The sequence below is a fragment of the Bos grunniens genome, chromosome 7, assembly GCF_055505025.1.
Source record: "Bos grunniens cultivar Pamir isolate PY7600 chromosome 7, Bosgru_T2T1.0, whole genome shotgun sequence".
Lineage (NCBI taxonomy): Eukaryota > Metazoa > Chordata > Mammalia > Artiodactyla > Bovidae > Bos > Bos grunniens.
The window spans coordinates 59,731,997-59,751,710 of record NC_141171.1 but is presented as its reverse complement, the minus strand read 5'-3'; the positions used below and the strand labels follow the sequence as shown (position 1 = coordinate 59,751,710).

The window sequence follows — 19,714 nt, the reverse complement described above, 5'->3', positions numbered from 1 at the left end:
AAATTAAAAAATTCAGTTCTTCTGTTTCACTGGCCACAGTGGGTACCATATGTGATACTACAAACACAGGACATTTCCATCATCACAGTAAGTTGTACTAGAGAACTATTCTCTAAACTCTCCTCTAAAGGGTAGAACTAGGAGCAAAGGGTGGGTATCAGAAAACAGGGGCAAGCTTCCAGCTCATTCAAAAAATCAAAAACACAAAAAGCCCAACAACTTTCCAAACTACTCAAACTGTCTATTAAAATGAAAATAGACTGATTCTGAAATAGTAGTTTTCTTACCTACCCACCAGGCCCCTGGCCCCAAAGGCTCTTTAGTGGGAAATCTAAATTTTTATGCAAGTCTCACAAGCATTTCTTTTTCTTTTTCATATATGTACTTTAAAATAAAAATATTTAATTAAAAATTAAAGAAAAATTTAATTGGAGGATAACTGCTTTACAATATTGTTTCTGCCACACATCAACATGAATCAGCCATAGGTATACATATGTCCCCTCCCTCTTGAACCTCCCTCCCACCACCCACCCCATCCTACCCCTCTCGGTTGCCATCAGCAATCACCAAGCTATTTCTAAAATCCCCATTATTCCCTTTCCACTAATATTCAGCTGTATGGCATTTAAAGGAGTCACAAGCAACCCAAGAAACATGTACTCACCAACTAAATGTAAAGTTTGAATTTTGGCTCCTATAGGAATTTTCAGTTTATTTTCAGGAGGAATTGGAAATGCTCCATTACGGTTACGAAATTTCCCCAAAATATGAACATGTGGCATGTATGTCCAAATGGATTCTACTAATTCCAAGTGAGAAGTTTCCACACCCTACAAAATAATGCCAAAGCAAGCATAAGAAAGGCTTTTATTTAGCATCCAAAGCTTCTATTTCTATATCATAAGATCCTAAGTATGGAGTGGAACTTAAAAGTTCGTTATGAATGAAATTTGCATGAACATGTTCTACCATTCTTTTAATTTAGTGCTTCATTCATCAGTTGATGTCAAATGTTCAACCAAGTGCACTCACCACTAAGTTTGGGCATGCCTGCAAAGCTTCCAGAACTCCTGGAATGCTAAAAGCCTCATGGCCCCGTACCCTTCGCCTCTCAAGGTATCGAGGGTGAAGGCCATATAGCTGTTCGACATCTGGCATCTTCTTTAGTAGTGTCAGAAAACTGGAATCTGTGAAGCCTAAGAAGTTCACAACTATTTAGAGCCAAGTTTATCGCCACTTGTAATTTTTATCAAATGTTAACAACAACAAAAAGATTTCCTTTTTAAATTTTCATAAGGCTAACATTACAGCTGAACAAACAGTTAAACAGAAAATATTTCCCTTAGGAACAGAAAATATATTAGAAACACCACCTATTTTGAGTTGATACTTCACAGTTGAGGCTTTTTATTTTCTTGTTGTTGTTGCTGCTGCTGCTTTTAAAGAACAGACATCTTCAACTAGGAACACCATACTTTCAACACAGATGACTTGGACCTGGTGGTGACGAAGGACAACCTACCTGACCACCACTCTCCTTCCCCAAAGGCACTTTCTGGTCCATAAAACCTTTATGCTCTACAGAGCACACAACCAAAAAATAAGACAGACAGGATCCCCATTTTCAGGAAGCTCACAGTTCTAACTGAAATCCCCTCTCAAACTGGGTTCTCTTAGGTACCCATGTCACGACAATTGCTCTATCCTGTGTTTAACATCATTCCCAGGATATTTTAGACAATTCATTCTTTTGAACAAGACAGATGCAAATTAGCTAAGAGAACATAAGCGATCCAAACTATGAGGATGCTGAGCTGACAGAAAACTATCTCAAAGGCCAGTTGTGCGCCATTGTGGGAATCCACCAGATTGGGAAGAGAGAAATACTTCCATAGTACGAGCTGCTAGTGCCTGGTAAGTAAAGAGATAAGTATCTTAATTTTTGTTTTTAATGGAGGCCATCAGTAAGGCAACTGTTTATTCACTAATAATAAATAAAAATAATAATTTTCAAGAATAAAAGTTCCAAACCATTAAGTCTTACTACAGTTTTCAAAAGTTGTTCTAGTTGTACAGGGCTAGTCAAGATGTTGTGTAAACTCCAAATTTACAAATAATGAAGATTAAGAAGAGACCTCAGAGATTACCTGGTCTCTCTAATTATAACAATAGTCCTCATTATTGTTCTGTATAGTAACTCTACTGATTAAGCCATTCAATGTGTTAATCATTTCACATATCTACTCTCACAACCCAATAAAAAAGTTTATCACCCCATTAAAAAATATGAAAAATGAAATTACCTTTGCCAATGGCCATCCTCTTTTGTTGTGTATTACACATTGCCTCCCACCCAAGAATGGGTAAAGTTCCACATTTACACATTTGGTGGGAGAGTCCAAGAATATCACATAGGTAAACCATAAAATGCTTTATAAAAACCTTATTTAGTATTATTATATAGAGAATCAGGGTATAAACTCCAGAGACTAGACCCAAGTGGCACTAGCAAAGCAGGGTTAGTGAGATCTTATTTTAGGCTAGAGACTTTTGATTTCACTTTTTTACATTTGTTACACTGATGGGAAGCCTTGGGCTCACAGGTATTTATCACAGTCTAAAAGAAGCCAGCAATGTAAAAACACATTCTTCTCTAGTTTGATAAGGGGCAGAGATTTTCATTGGAAGACGGCACCACATGGGAGCTCTGCTATCCTGTCTCTTTAGTGCATTAACCCCATCTCCACAATTCCTATTGGCCTGCTGCTGCTGCTGCTAAGTCACTTCAGTCGTGTCCGACTCTGTGTGACCCCATAGACAGCAGCCCACCAGGCTCCCCCGTCCCTGGGATTCTCCAGGCAAGAACACTGGAGTGGGTTGCCATTTCCTTCTCCATCCTACTGGCCTAACCTCTGTTAAAGCAAAATAATAAAACAAATAACAGCCCTTTTCACATTGCCCCTAATTTTTTCTTTTCTCTATCTCTGCAATATGATAAATCCTCTTCCCTTACAAGAGCTTCTTTAAAGTATCTGAAGATAAACATCACACCAAGTCTTTGCAGTGTTCTTCAGAAAAAGATATAGTGATAACTCTGATCAAGTGACAAAATTATCAGTTGACTGATGAACTCTTAAAAGGCCTTGTAGCAACCCAAACTGAACAACATCTCAGTATTTCAGAGGCAGTCTGTTCTGTTCCTCATAACAGAACAGAGCAAGACAATAATCTCCTCAGCCCTTCACTTCTATTAAGCTCCCCACCACTCCAATTTGCCCAGCACCATGGCTTTAGCACATTTTCAAAATATCAAGATATGAATATTGTTGATCAAAGGTAGTTTAAAAAGACATTCAAAATTGCTAAGCATTAAAGTGGAGTACTTAAAGGACCGCTGTTAACTGAAAAGAAGCCTGATTAGCTCTTAATATTAATTCTTCCCTTTTAGGTGTGCTCCGCTTAACTAAAGTCATTGACTTTTTCCAGTGGTCTCTTTACCTGAGGTCCATTTTTTATGGTTAGGCTACTAACTTTTTTGAGTTCTTCACGTGCAAGGCCAAGGCATAATTTGAGAAAATTCCAAGACCTAATATAGACCTTCTAAAAGTGTTAGACTATCCCAAAGCAACAAGTAACTTTTGATATGAACACTATTATTAGTTTCCAGTGGGGCTCCACTCACTGTACATTACAGGCTAAATTTACTTACCACTTGGCATGTATTCCCACCATCGCCCTGCACAGAGATCTACAACCCTCACAACTCTCAGATACAGGGTGACTGCTTCCTTTAGCTTCCGGGAAAGACACTCCATACACATGATATCCTGCAGGGGGAGGTACCTTTGTAAGAGAAAGAAACCTGGATTTATCAAGTGGGTAATTACTTCATCTAACTGACAGGCTATTTTCTTCCTTCCTCCATTCTCCTGCCTCAAGTAAAATACAACCCTAGGAATATTTACCAGGTTTTAAGATTAAATACATAGGATTTTACTGAAAAAAAAAAAAAAAAGAAAAAAATTAGCAAATACTTAAGCATACAAAAAAACTGTTGAGCTCCCTCCATATAGCATTGTATAAATCCTGCCTTTCTCCTTATAAGAACAAAGAAAATCTAAAAGGAAAAAAAAAAGTCAGTACATTTCAAGGTATGGTGATATGGGAATATTAAAAAGATTAGAGAGAAATGATTAATTTAAACCTAACCTATATTATTTTATAGTTTTATAGAATCCATTTCCTAACGTGGCTAAAAATATTCCTTTCTGCTCCCGTTCACCACCTCAAAGAATCTCTACTATCTTCTTCATCAACAGATCTGTATACTAAGTTTACAGTGTACCTTTTTCCCTAGATCTTTTACCTTTTAATCCCATATTCTTTAAGTACTGCATAAGCATAAACTCATCTGAATTACAATTTTCTTTTTCCAACCTCCCCTGTTATCTGGTTCCTTCATGAAACTTTTCAACTAACCTCTACTTTTGTTCTGTTTCCAGTAATATGAGTATATTATATATTTTGAAAGATCAGAAAAATCTCATGTCTCTTTCTCAACAGACCCAGGTTAATTTAAGGGAAAAGAAAAAAGGCAAAGCTCCTCTTTATTGACCTGGTGTTGCATCACAGACACTGTACTATAGCCACTGTTTCATTTCACAACTTTGCAAGCTACGTTCTTTTCCTGTTTGCAACACAGCCCTCCCGCAATCCTTTTTCTTCCCTTCTCTGTTCTGCCGTGTTCCCCAGCCCCCCACCCATCCCTTTATGAATTGACTGGCCAGTGGAAGGCAGGGCAAAAGCTTTATGCTATTGTTAATCCCCTAGCTGAATGAATCCTTTAACATCTCTTACGTGTTCCCTTAACCCTACCTACACTTCTCTGAATGATTCCTTCATTATCTTCAAATTCCAGCCAAGTATACCTTGCTTTCTGCTAAAACTCTCATTGATATACTAGGTGCTACCATTATTCCACTTTACAAGTAGTGAAATTCATCAAAAAGCTAACCAGAAAAAAATGTCAACAGTTAGATAAGAGAGTGGAAGAGCATGGATGTCAACAGGTACATCTATTTCCTAAAAATTAAGCTAATTCTAAAGGAAAATCCAAGTATGCCTGCTGAATATTTCTCTGCTCTATTTCCCCCCACCTATACCTGGCCCCTTTGCTTTCTCCTTTGTAACTATTTAAATAAAGCGAATAAAATAAAGTCAAATTTTCTACCAAAAAAAAATTATTGCCAACTTAATCTACAGTTTCTATTTCTCAGATATGCAAATAATTTTCAGAAACTACATTACCATGCATTTTATAAACAATGAAAAATTGAATTTGTTTTCTAAATCAACTTTTGCCACTAAAATCTTCCCCCATATCACTAATTTTTACCCAAAGTATTTGCCTTAGTTAATATTATTTAATATTACACTCCCTTGAAATAGAAACATTAGCAATTTTATGAAGATTAGATAAACAATGTATTTTTACTCCACAGATACATGGTTAAAAAGCTGGAGTTCAAAAGACGGATCAAACATGTTTTAGAAAAGATGTGTTTAACATGGCAGGTACAGCAAAGATTGGGTTTCTTTTAAGGAAACCATAGTTTTTTCTTATTTCATGAAAATATACTAAACAGTTAGTACAGGGCTACAAAAAGAATCTTCAAATAAAAACTTTAGAAGCCTAAAAAAATAAATGTTTATTTTTAGAATAAACATCTCAGACCAAATTCAAGCACTCAGCTTAGTTCACAGTTATCACTACATTCTGCCAATCTGCTGCATGTTTTTTTCATAAAAACTAGGGTACATCCTTCTACTTGATTCCACTCCTTCTACTGCCATATCCTGTTTGAACTGCAAAATCAAATCCACTATCAATTTATAATATGATCAAATAACTAGGGTACATCCTTGATTCCACTCCTTCTACTGCCATTTTGTGTTTGAACTTTAAAATCGAATCCACTATCAATTTAAAATATGATCAAATTTGTTCATAATATGTCCTACCATTAGTCAACAAACAACAAACACAAATCCCTATTTACCTATGCTCTCCTCTAGAATTTTAATAGTTTCATTGTTTAATTCAGTGAAACATTTAGAATACAGTTGTCAGCACGTACACCCATGGCTGATTCATGTCAATGTATAGCAAAAACCACAATATTGTAAAGTAATTAGCTTCCAATTAAAATAAATAAATTAATTTTTTAAAAAAGAATACAGTTGTCAGAGAGATAAGAACATGTTTTATTATTTTCTTCAAATAGTTTTTAGGCTGTGACATCATCACTGAATAATCCACTCAGCTTTTCTTCACTGACGTGAATACCTAGTCTGTCATAAACTGGATCCCCACATATATTTGAATCCACATATGGAGCCCATATATGGAGTCTGTTTTACCCAACTGGCTGGCTATCTTCTCCCATACCAAATCTTTAATTATTTTATAATTTAGAATACATTTGAACATCTGTCAGGGTCAGGCTATTTCTGGAAAATTTTGGCTACAGGATTTTTCCTGCCAGATTAACTTTAGTATCATCTTGCTATTTTCTTTTTTTTTTTTAAAGGTTTATTAATTGGGCCTTCTATTACCAGACAGAACTGAACAAAAACTACACTGACAGAATAACAAACTGCAGAAGACAAAGACTGAGGCAAATTTATACTGAAAAAAAAAAATAAAGTGCCTAATGGTTCCCCAAAGTAACTCTATCACTATTTTATATAATCTGCAAATATTTAATAATTTTTTATAAATTGAAAACCTTTCTAGGAATTTCATATGTGGAAATTTCCCCTAAGTAAATAATCTAAAATAATCGAAAATTCAAATGTTTAGAGAAGTTAATTGCATTATTTAAGAGAAAAATTAGAAGTAATCCAGATGAAATATAAGAATAAAGGTAATTATATCATAGTAGAATAGAAAGCAGTGACTGAAATGATAAAGGCCATGTAGTAATATGAAAAAAAGGAACAACACAGTCATAATCACTAACATTTGCCAAGTATTTGTGTCATGCAGTGTATAAAGTGCTTTAAAAAATTATCTCAGATGGGACGGAGGTTCAAGAGAGAGGGGACATACATATATCCACGGCTGATTCATGTTGATGTTTGACAGAAAACAAAATTCTGTAAAGCAATTATCCTTCAATTAAAAAATAAACAAATTAAAAAAAATAATTATCTCACTGAATCCTCATAATAACATCTTTATATCTATCATTGGTCCACAGCTAGCAAATGAGACTCAAGAGTCAAACTTTGGTCTCTCATTCCAGAGACAAAATATGTTAAGAAGAACAGAGCAGGAGAAATTATGATGACAGAGTTTTTTGGTTGTCTTTTTGGATTTGTTTCTGGTTTTTGTAACAGTTGTTAAGTACAGTTTAGATAAAAATATAATTTTTAAAAAAGGTTTGGAAAAAAATTTGTCAAAACAATCTTAATGTGTACACTGCATATAGTGGTTATTATTTCACAAAACTTTTTTTTCCATTTACTTACATATATGTGCACACTGAGCAAAATGTTGTTTCTTACTGTGGACTGTAATCAAAAAGTCAGAAACACTGTCTTATGCTGTACACAAATGGTACTGTAATAATAAAAGTCAACAAGTCTATCAGTCAATAGGAATTCTAAGAAGCCTGGAATGTTAACCATCTAGATAATTTCTGCCCAACAGAACTTTCTGCAACAAAGGAACGTTCTTCACTGTCTGTGCCATCCTATACAGTAGCCACTAGCCACACCAGATCTGTAATTTAAACACCACATGTAGGTAGTGACTACCATACTGGACAGACAGCTCTAGGATTTGCTTCTACCTATAAATTCCAGGTAGGTGAAAATCAACCAAACAAAACCTTACCTAAAAATATGGCAAAGCACTTCATGTGAAAGTTGATTCATATAGTCCTTTGTTTCATCGGATACTGCTTCCTCAGGAATTTCATTATTCACGAGACACGTTTTAACACTTTTCTTTCGTGGACCCATTGCTGTGTTATCTCCAGGATCAAAGAGCAAATCTCCCCTCTTGGTTACTTGATTTCAAAGCACCTGAAAGCAACCAGTGATTAGAGGAGACTAAAACATGCCAAACCCAGACAGAAATTATCCTTATAAAACACAGATAAAACAATGTCTATTCTAGAATACAGACACACGACAGTGGTGCTATTACAATGATACAGGCTACATTCAAATTAACAAAAATATTACACAAAAGGCACAGAGTATCTTTTTTTCTGAAGAGAAGTAAAGGTTAAAAACTAATTATTTAGAATGAGCAAAAATCCAAAGAGTAGGGAGTCTTGAATTCTATTTGTACTGTTGCTTCCTAGCTAATTCACTCAATTTCTCCACATGTGTAAGGTAAGATCATTAAACTAGATACAGGTGCTTATGATTCTAGGATTGCCCTTAACAGCAGAAAGTAGAAGACTCTTAGATTCTAGTCCTGGGTCAGCCCAGATTATTTCTATGAACTTGGAACCACTGTTTAAATTCTCCCACCAGTAACAGTGAGGGGATCCAATTCCACCAGCGGGTCACATATCCCTTTAAGAACTTAATTAAAAAATAATAACCTTTTCCACAAAAAACAAAACCCCAAAAAAACTGCTTAATTTTATATGCAACTTCAGAAGAAGAATAAAACTACCCTTCTCCTCTCTCTCTCCCATAAATATTAAGGAGCAGAAGTTAATTCACTTTTGTATTAAATGCATGTATGGTTTGTTTGAGGGAAGGAGGAGGTGATGCAAGGGACAAAGGAGGAAGAACACAGTGGGGGAAAAGAGAAAAGTCAGATGAGTGAACTTCCGCCTAGAGGTTTGTTTTATTTTGTAGGTTAGGTTAAGAGAGAACTATGTGAAAAGTGTCCTTTTTTTTAATATATAAAATCTTTATTATTTTCTGATTATAAAGTTACTGTGTGCTCATTATAGAAAGTCTGTAAAGTACAGAAAAGTATAAAGATGTAGAAAAGTTACACCACTCAAGGCAACTGGTGTATTTCCTTCTAATCGTTTTTTCTGTGCATGTTTTAACCTGGTTGAGCTCATATATATATATAGTTTTACTTGTTCCCTGGTGACTCAGACGGTAAAGCGTCTGTCTACAATGCGGGAGGCCTGGGTTCGATCCCTGGGTCGGAAGATTCCCTGGAGAAGGAAATGGCAACCCACTCCAGTACTCTTGCCTAGAAAATCCCATGGACGGAGGAGCCTGGTGCAGACTACCGTCCATGGAGTCGCAAAGAGTCAGACACGACTGAGCAACTTCACTTCACTTACCTGTTCATGTAAAATAATCACTCAACATGAGAAAAATTTCCTGTGCTATTAAAATCCTATTTTTTAGTAACTGAATTTGAATAGAAAGTGAATATATAGCAAAATTTACTGAACTGTTCTTCTATTACTGAATATTGACTGTGCTGTGCTCAGTCACGTCCATGTGGTCTCTTGTGACCCCGCTGGACTGCAGCCCACCAGACTTCTCTGTCCATAGAACCCCCCGGACAAGAATAATAGTGTCATTTAAATAGTATTATGAATTATCTCTGGTAAAATTCTGAAAAATTAGCTGCACTCAAAGTGAGAGAACTCTAGAGTTCAGAGCTTAAACTTAATCATGTTACAGTGATGCAAAGAATTGCTGCTGCAAATCTGTCAGTCTCTCATTTACAGGGATTGCTCCCTTTTATGCACCAGTGTTTTTTCTTAATTATATTGGTATACCAAAAGTTTCTGAAGTGGACCACGTGCTTCCATTTTCTTACAGAGATGAGTCAATAAAAGCATCCCCTTTTCTTGATGACCTGAAGTGATCAATATGAATATACATGATATTCTGCAATATATTCTCAGGGATTAGTGAACCATATGGAGTTCCTGGGGTTCCTTTGCTTCAGCAATGGGAGAAAGCTACAAGGCTAAGTGAATTCTTGTATTTTTGTGTGTGCATGTGTGTGTATGCTCTGGTCTCTTCTTCTCTCACTGAATGGCTATGCACTGTGAATTATGGCAGGTGTCAGCATGCTTGCTTCTCTCTGCACTCCACCCAAGCACACACACAAACCTCTTAATTTGCTGCTTCTAATCAGCTATGGCCTGGAAAACCAAAGAAATAAATTTTTAGAATTGTGGATGGATTAATATTAAAATGAACTTAGTACTATGGCTTGAAGGAATTCTACAGAGTAGGTACATGAGCTACAGTTCACTGAATTTGTTTTTAAAGAAATATATACACATGATCAAACAGAAACCAAATCAGCCTACAAGAAATCCTAGTTTCCAGAGTATAAAGTCTTTCCAATCTGATCAAGCACCTTTCCAATCTCATCTTTCACTTTTTACCACTTGCTCATTCCAGCCACACCAATCTCAGTTCATGCATTTATTTAACATTCATCTTTTATTCCTAATAAGCACTAACTCCAGCTATAAAGTCCTTCCTTCCCCTTTCTTTTTCTTTTTGCTAGAAAGGCATTATTCTAAAGGCATTATTCAAAATCTAGTTTAAACGTTAGGTTCTCTGAGAAAACGTCTCCTACTAAAACTTCTCTTCTGAGGTCCCTGTAATACTTCACTAACATATGCTTCTCCCATAGCAACTTGGATAGTATTTTACTGATTATGTCTCTGCCAGGAAAAGGAAAAGAATCTCAATCTCCTGCCACTGGGTGATGACAAGTCCTCGTTCGTAGTAAATCATACATCTAATGTGTAACTATCCATCATCTTTCCATTCTTCCATATGTGTTCAGCAGCAAAGCTGCTAAGAACCATTTCATGCTCCTATGAGCATTCTATTTGCCACCACAGCACTCAACGATCTCAGCAACAAGCCTGTAACCCTGGCAAAAATATAATCACACTCCAGTAAGAACACAAAATAGCTACCCCTGAGGCATTCAAACACGGTGACAAGACTATTAATCAGTACAGACCCATCCAACCATGGATTAATTCTCCAGTTATGTTATTTAGCACCTGCATGTATGGATGTGAGAGTTGGACTGTGAAGAAGGCTGAGCACTGAAGAATTGATGCTTTTGAACTGTGGTATTGGAGAAGACTCTTGAGAGTCCCTTGGACTGCAAGGAGATTCAACCAGTCCATTCTGAAGATCAGCCCTGGGATTTCTTTGGAAGGAATGATGCTAAAGCTGAAACTCCAGTACTTTGGCCACCTCATGCGAAGACTTGACTCATTGGAAAAGACTCTGATGCTGGGAGGGATTGGGGGCAGGAGGAGAAGCGGACGACAGAGGATGAGATGGCTGGATGGCATCACTGACTCGATGGACGTTGAGTCTGAGTGAACTCCGGGAGTTGGTGATGGACAGGGAGGCCTGGCGTGCTGATTCATGGGGTTGCAAAGAGTCTGACACGACTGAGCGACTGATCTGATCTGATCACCCTTTACACCCTCACCTTTGCTAACTCTAATCATGCATGGATACCATGTTCTTGACTTCATCCTTTAAGTAAAAATCTTTCTTGGCTCTTCATCCTCCTTTTACTAAGTGGTGTAGATCTGCTACCCTCATCTTATGATTCCACTTTTTATCGCTCCTTATTTTGCAATACTGAGGTTTTGTGTGAATCAGATTTGGTAGCTCCAGTGCACAACATACACTTGAAGTTTTAAACAAATAGACTGCTCCTTAAATATCACAGAGTTTATATAATTTCCCTCGTTTAGAACTCAGAAAAATATTTACTCAGATATGACATTATACATTATAGAAAGGTCAGGTTAGGTCTCCAGCAAGCCCACAAAGATCCATTTAACCTAATATGCATTAACACTAACTACCAAAGATCCTAAGTTAGTAGGACTGTAACAAAACTTTAGGTGAAATTGTATATATAGTTCCCATATCAAGTCTAGAATTGAAAACTTGGTCACAGAGCTACTTATTTGTCAGCAAGTGGAGTAGTGATGCCCCTGCTACAAACCTTCAGTGGGGAAGGGACTGGTGGAGATGAACACTGGGGTAAAGGATAAGACTACCATCCTCCACCTAGGGGCTTAAAGCTCAGGACCCATACCTAGGGGAAATTGCCAAGTCCTCTCCAGTCCCAGTAGTGCTCCTGGCAGTTTAAGGACATTAAAGACTTCTTCAAAGACTCAATTCTTTTCCCTCACCACCACTCAAACTTTACTGAAAACAAACAACAACAACCAAAACACCCCACACAACTGTTTCAACTGAAGCTGGCTTCATCATCACTTGAGTGAAATACATGACTAGACTATGCTGAGAGCATTTAATCCTAAGCACTGAGTACATGGGTCTGGTATCCCTGTTTGAGAAGAAAACACTATGAAAGACATAGAGACCTAGTGATGATGAAGTCTCTTATATGTGCACTCTCTCTCTCTGCTGCTTGTCTTTCAGTGGAATGAAGGATAAAAGCAGGTGACAGCAGAAAACTACGATGACTAGCCTTCTATGTCTTGGTTTCCTCCTACCCTTCTCTCCAAAATATCACCACTTGTCACTTGAGAAACTCAGCAACGTAGGAGCGGTCCAAAACAGCAATAGGCTGAAAGGGGAAAAGAGGGAAATTCCAGTTATCAGCAGTAGATAAAGATGACACATAGGAAAAGTTTAGCAGAGGAGTTATGGAGGGTAAGAAAAGGTGAGTATAAATAACGAGTACAAATATATAGAGACTATTATTTGCAGCAACAGGTGTTATTTGGGGAGGATTCCCAGGTGGCACAGTGGTAAAGAATCTACCTGCTAATGCAGGAGACACAAGAGATTCGGGTTTGATCTGTGGGCCGGGAAGATCCCCGGAGTAGGAAATGGCAACCCGCTCTTGTATTCTTGCCTGGAAAATCCCATGGACAGAGGAGTCTGGCAGGCTGCAGTCCATGGGGTCGCATGCACCCCTAGGTGGAAGAGTCAGTCACAACTGAGCACACGCACACAAGTTCTGGAGGCTAAGACTCTAAACCTCTAAGAAATGTCATTCCGAATGACAAAACTCATTTTCAAGGAAAGTTAAAAGGTGAAGGGTCCCTCAGAGATTAGTCACACAGTTCTTAATTTTTTGTGGATCATAAACCCATTCGGGACTATGACAACAGTTGTACATCCCCCAAAGAAAAAAACAAAACACTTTGAGACTCAAATACTTTCAGGGGCTTCACAGCGACACGCAAGCTCTTTAACAGGATGCTATCCAAACTTGGTTCCTCAATTTTTAGATGGACAAACAGAACCAGCGGGTATAAGTCACTTTCCAAGGGCATATATTAAGCGTCAGAGTTTATGCTGGGATTCAGATTTTTCAGCCTACACTGTAAAACCTGTCATCAAGGCAGTCCTCTGCACCTCAGCTGCCTGCCGCATTCCAGAACTATGCCCCAGTGCTTGGAGACGCACTTCTTGATGCTGTGATAAAACTGCTGACCACACCCTCCTTCACAAATTAGAGCCCGTGGTCCATCTAATTTGATTCCTACACAATAGCCTACAGAAGCCCTGGGTCTCTACAGTCATCCTGTAAAAGCTGTGTAGCAGACTTTAGCCGAAGGAAGCGTCGTTTTTGTTCTAGTGATCCAAGTACATTCTAACTAACGATAAGTCTGAGTTGTTTCTGAGTATTCTTTAAATTTGAGAAACTCGACAAGGGAAGGAAGGTCCTTTTCATTAACACAGTTTCTTAGGCTGCTTCATTCCTTGCAACCTGCCAGTTCAAGTTTCCCTCTATCCCAAACTAGACTACCTATCCTCTACTAATTTAATTCACTCTGGTTGCTCCCAAGTTTATCCCTCTCTTTTAAACCTTAACCCTCAAGGCTATTTCTACCACTTGCTGAGGAGCACCAACATTTCCTTGCTTGCAAACATCATTTCCCTTTTTATTCTCTATTCCCATTAGAGAAGTTTTAACACTTATTGTACACAATTCTATCATTGATACCTATAAAAAGTCCTACATAAGTCCACTCCTTTACTCCCTAAATGTCCAATTTAGAAATCTTCTTATACCTGTTCCATCTTGTCAACATCCTCTTCCATCTCTCTTATTCTAATTACTCTCTTCCTCAGGTCACACTGGACCCTCCAAGGTACATGTTTGTCTCTTACTAACGTACTTTATAAGGAAGAGATAAACTGACTTATCTTACAATTAATTAGAAAACTTAGGGACCTCTGCTTTTTCAGACTTTCACAATACTGAATCAATTTCCCATTCTGTATCTAATTAATAACAATTTTTTGGAGAAACTCCTTTTTTAAAACTTGCTATTATCAATCTGTCCATCCATCCAACCATCCCCTCACTTGATTATTTTTTTATTGCCTACTAGGTGCTGCTGCTGCTGCTAAGTCGCTTCAGTTGTGTCCGACTCTATGTGACCCCATAGACGGCAAAGCCTTTCCTCCCACGAAGCTCCACCGTCAAGGGCTCCTCTGCCCCTTAGGTTTCTAACACCTTTCTTTAGTTGTTGTTTTGCTTCAGTTTGCTCATATCAAAGTAATATTGTATGTCACTTAATCTGACACCATTCCTCACAGATCTTCCGTCTACCACCTAGAACAGCCTCTCCTGCCTAAAGAAATGCTGCACCATATCCACCAAGCTGCTCAGATAAAAAACAAACAAATAAGAAAAACAGAATTACAGTGCTGAAAATATCTAGGAATCATCCAGTCGAATCTTTCATTTTCCAAATAAGGAAAGTGAGAACCAGAGAGGTAAGCTGGCTTGCCAGAAAGTATCAGTGCTGTAACAAGGTACCAGTACCGGTGCTGTCTGTATCTTTAACTCAAGTCCAGTTTTATTTCACTATGTCACTTTACTATAATCTGGCTTTTCCTTTTTCTTCTTTTCTATATCTTAGTATCTTTTTTTTAACTAAAGAGTATACCTCCAGGGACACAGTCATTTAAACAAACACACACAAAAGTTTACGCAAAGAGGACATACGAATCACAGCATGACAAATTTTAAAGAGAAAGAGCCCTGGTGATAACAACCTAGACCAGTAATTGTCAAAAATGAGATTTAAAAATTAGAAACACAGATTTTTCTATCTATATGGCTACATAATATGTACCCTCCATATCTCACCTTTCCCCTCCCCCAGAAAACCATGGATCTATAGTTATTATTTTATTCATTTGTGCAGTTGTTGTTTTGTTGTTTAGTCACTAAGTCCTGCCGGACTCTTTGTGACCCCATGGACTGTAGCCTGCAATGCTCCTCTGTCCATGGGATTTCCCAGGCAAGAAAGAATACTGCAGTGGGTTGCCATTTCCTTCTCCTAGGGATATTTCTGACCAAGGGATCCAATCTGCGTTTCCTGCATTGGCAGGAGCGTTCTTTACCGCTCAGCCTGCAGAGTATGAGAAAAGGGATTAAGAACCTGTGACCTAATCTAACTAATTCATTTGTCTGATGAGAAATCTCCAGTCGAGAGAAAGGAAGGTATTTGCCCAAAGTAAGTAAATCAGCAATTTAAGAGCAGTTTTAAGACAAAGGTCTGTTTTTCACATTTGCGTGTTTTACACTGCTGATATAGGTTCAAAAAACAGTCTTCAGGACAGAGCTTTTCAGAGCACAGGAAACACAGCAAGCTTCCTAACTGCCCAGGTGCCCTTGGTTGGCTTGGTGTCTGGAAACAAATATGGTAGACACCTCTGATAAATCATCTTCTGGTTACCCAAAAAAGCAAAAAAGAGATGCTTTCAGGCGTGTTTCTAAGGAAAGTGTCCTTAAAAGAGAGTTGAGATTCTGACTTTTGAGTTCGGAGGGGCATGAAACGCACCCAACACCCTCATTTTACAGATATGTAAGCCGTGCCACAGAGAGGGTAATGGAAATGGGCAAGGTCAGAGTGAGTCGGTGGACGAGGTAACACTAGAACTCCGGGCTCCCTATCCCCCGGTTGGCCGCCTCTCACAGATGTATTCACCGCCTCCTGCTCGGATAATCCCCTCAGTAAGCTGACTACAGGCTTTAATTCACAGGTTAAAACACTGACTTAACATTAAAATCGTGGAATTTGTGACGCCCAGAGTACGACGGGGTCCCAGAAGGTAGCCGGGCCAAAACTCTCATTTTGTTCAGGAAATCGAGATTCATAGAGAGTGCTATATGCCGGGATCTTGGGCAAAGTTCAGGCAAGGTGGCAAACGCCGCCACCAGGGCCTCGAAGACCAACCACTACAAACCCAATCTACTACAAACCCAATCCCGGCTTTTCGAGGAGCTCTAGGCCCGAAAAGGGCCGGAGACCGAGAGCCCAACCGGTCGAGGGCCCTAGAGCCCGATCCAGCCGCCTCCACCCGCTGTACGCACCCCGGGCTCTGTAGTTCGCCGCCCGCCCCATGCCAACCCGGCCGCCGCCTCACCTATGCCAGCCCTCCGTTTGTTGTACTGGTGAAAGGGGAGGGAGAAACGCGACAAACACTTCCCGCGGACCCCACCGCCGGGACACTTCCGCTTCCGCCGCCCCTCGGGCACTTCCGGAATGTTGGCATCCGGGGCTTGGCCCATTCCCTGTGCCCATGTTGGGTGTGAGGCTCGGGCGTCCAGGCCTGGCAGCCATGTTAAGCGTGGCTTTTGGGTAAACTCGCGGCAAGTCCTTCATTCACGTGACAGCGTTACCACGCCCGAAGTGTGTAGCGTCTGCCGCCGGATAAATAGTCCAGGTTCTGCGGTTTGCTTCTAGGTGGCTTTGGTGCACTTTTCAGGGTTTCGCGTTTTTCGGTTGCAAAGTAGCTAAATTTCGGTAGAGACTTTTTTCCAAAACTTACTTACCTGAAAAACAGAAAAACTTTTTTTGGCGAGGGTGAGGTGGGGTAAAAACGTCAATGTTAAGTCTGCTTTTCTCTACATTTGGGACATTGTGTATGTACGTACTTTACAGTATTTTATAGTTTCCAAAGGATTTCCTCATCTTTGTCTAATTAAACACTCGCCACGACCGTGACGTATTGGTAGGAGTTAATTTGACCCGTTTTTTTCCTTACAAAAACTACCTTCAGAGAGGGTGTGGACTGAAAAAAAAGAAAACAAACCAAAAAAACCCCACAGCCTAGAATTAGGGAATTACTTTTTATTCAGCGCACTGGCTGAGGACTTAAGCTAGCTGTGGAGATGGCCTCTCAGATGTCTGCGAGTGACTGTTGTGAAGAGGTAAGGCATGCAGATGTGTAGGAGTTTGAAAAAGAAAAAAAGCAGGTAGTTGAACGTGAAAATATTACTTCTCGTTAAAGAAACAAAATGTCAAATTAATGAATTTAGCTCTTTTTTATGTATGAGGTAATATGTGAATCTGGGCTTTATGAAGTCATTCTCTTGATATGTACCTTAGGTTTCTAGGGTCTATAATCCTGTTTTTCTCCGAACTGAATCTCAGTAGGATGCACCTTTAGGCACAGCTGCAGTGACTGATGGCTCCATGACCGCAACAGTCTTTAACCGAAATGACACGAACCATTGTATGTCTGCAGAGATAACTGCGCAGTGTCACACAGCTAGACTGAAACCAAATTTTTTTGCCTTCCAAATGCCTTGCCCCTAAATATGGGTGACCCTTGATCAACTCTGGGGTTAGGGGTCAAAAATTTGAGTATAAGTTTACAGTAGGCCTTCCCTACTGCAGTCCACATCTGTGGGTTCAAGCAACCACAGAGTGAGTACTCATTCTGTGACCTTGAGATGTCAACTCTAAGCTTCGGGTTTGTTAGGAAAAAAGGGATGTCGTTATGGTAAGTACATACAAAACCACCGCAGAATTTAGTGGCTAACCATAATTTGTTAGGATTCTGGGAGTTGACTGGGTTCAGTTGGGCAGTTGTAAATTGGGGTTACATGCATTTGATGTTAAATGTCGGCTGAGACTTTTCACTGCAAATTCAAATGGAAGTTGCATCATGGACAATTTAGTCTGCAAGCCCTCTAGGGCCTCAGCTTAAACTATCTGTCAGAGTACCTACACATGCTTTATCCTTCTGGTTTGGATTTCTCACAGCAGAGCGCTGGGTTATGATAGCGAGCACTCAGAAATAGAGTAGAAAGTGAGCTGTTCCAAGCAGTACAGGAGGAAACTCAAGGACAGGACTTCAAATGATTCAGCCTTGGGAGTCCCAGAAGTCATTTCTGTCACATTCTGTTGGTCAAGGAAGCCACCCAGATTCAAAATGAGAAGGGTAAGATTCCACCTCTTAATTTAATGAGTAGCTAAAGATTGAGGGTCCATCTTTAACTGTTTTTTGGTGGGGGAGAGAGATGTAGATTTTATTAGCACAGGCTTCAAAAAGGAAGGCTAGTAGCCCCACCAGTACAGTCTTGAGGGTGTACCTTAGTGATTCCTTACATGATTTATTTTTAATTGTAAAATATACATGGCTTCCCTGGTGACTGAGTGGTAAAGAATGCACCAGCCAATGCGGGAGTCACAGGTTCCACCCCTGGATCTGGAAGATCCCTTAGGGAAGGAAATGGCAACCCACTCTAATATTCTTGCCTGGGAAATCCTATGGACAGAGGAACCTGGTGGGCTCCATTCAGTCCATGGGGTCCCCAGAGTCAGACACGACTCAGGAACTAGATCACCACCACCAAAATATATGTAAAAAAATTTAGTGTTTTTAACCAATTTTGAGTGTACAGTGGCATTAATTCATTGGCATTAAGACTATTTACATTGTTATGTGACTACATCACCATCCACCACCAGATTTTTTTCATCTTCCCTTCCATTTGTCCTAAACAATTCCCACCTGCTGCAGCCCAGCCCCTGGCAACCACCATTCTACTCTCTCTCTGTACCCATATAAGTAGGCTCATACAGTATGTCCTTTTTGTTTGTTTTTTTCCACTTAGCATAATATTTTCAAGGTTCAGCTATGCTGCAGCATGTGTCAGATTTTTTTTCCTTTTTAAGACTGAGTTATATTACGTTGTATGCATATATCATATTTTGCTTGTTCATTCATCCATCAACTGACATTTGGATTGCTTCCCACATGTCTGTTGTAAATAGACATTGTGAATAATTCTTCAATGAATATTAGTGTGCAGGTGTCTTTTCTTTCTTTCCATTATTTTGATATATATCCCAAAGTGGGATGGTTATATCATATAGAAATTCCATTTTTAATTTTTCCATAGTAGTTACACCATTTTACATTCTCAGCAACAGTGCACAAGGGTTCCAATTTCTCAACGGCCTTTCTTTCTTTTTTTTTGTGAGATAATGTTCGTAATCCACTAAGAAGAGTGCCTCAGTTCAGTTCAGTCACACAGTCATGTCCAACTCTTTGTGACCCCATGAATCGCAGCATGACAGGCCTCCCTGTCCATCACCAACTCCTGGAGTTCACCCAAACTCATGTGCATCGAGTCGGTGATGCCATCCAGCCATCTCATCCTCTGTCATCCCCTTTTCCTCCTGCCCCCAATCCCTCCCAGTATCAGGGTCTTTTCCAATGAGTCAACTCTTTGTGTGAGGTGGCCAAAGTACTGGAGTTTCAGCTTTAGCATCATTCCTTCCAAAGAAATCCCAGGACCGATCTCCTTCAGAATGGACTGGTTGGATCTTCTTGCAGTCCAAGGGACTCTCAAGAGTCTTCTCCAACACCACAGTTCAAAAGCATCAATTCTTTGGCACTCAGCTTTCTTCACAGTCCAACT

General features: G+C 39.2%; 2 protein-coding genes across 45 annotated transcripts in view; one reads left to right on the top strand and one right to left on the bottom strand.

Annotated features, from left to right (window-relative positions):
* FBXO38 (F-box protein 38) overlaps positions 1-16,512 on the bottom strand; it is a 65,103-nt gene extending 48,591 nt beyond the window's left edge. For 14 of the 42 annotated variants that reach the window (XR_015167663.1, XR_015167664.1, XR_015167665.1 and 11 more), the window contains exons 1-5: positions 16,426-16,512; positions 7,904-8,094; positions 3,713-3,846; positions 1,036-1,199; positions 668-833 (exon numbers count right to left, since the gene is read on the bottom strand). Coding sequence is in view for 33 of the 42 variants with exons in the window: in XM_086412278.1 (XP_086268404.1) it covers positions 668-833; positions 1,036-1,199; positions 3,713-3,846; positions 7,904-8,031 (592 nt within the window). In the remaining 9 variants the exon portion in view is untranslated. Of the gene's footprint in view, positions 1-667; positions 834-1,035; positions 1,200-3,712; positions 3,847-7,903; positions 8,095-10,119; positions 10,152-12,392; positions 12,599-16,425 lie in introns of those variants that run through there. The other 28 variants (XM_086412279.1, XM_086412288.1, XM_086412284.1 and 25 more) reach the window with 8 other exon arrangements.
* The window catches only part of LOC147369635 (sperm-associated acrosin inhibitor-like), a 159,160-nt gene continuing 155,950 nt past the window's right edge, over positions 16,505-19,714 (top strand). For all 3 annotated transcript variants that reach the window (XM_086412324.1, XM_086412319.1, XM_086412325.1), the window contains exon 1: positions 16,505-17,212. In XM_086412324.1, coding sequence (XP_086268450.1) covers positions 17,174-17,212 — 39 coding nt within the window. In that variant the 5' untranslated portion in view covers positions 16,505-17,173. The remainder of the gene's footprint in view (positions 17,213-19,714) is intronic.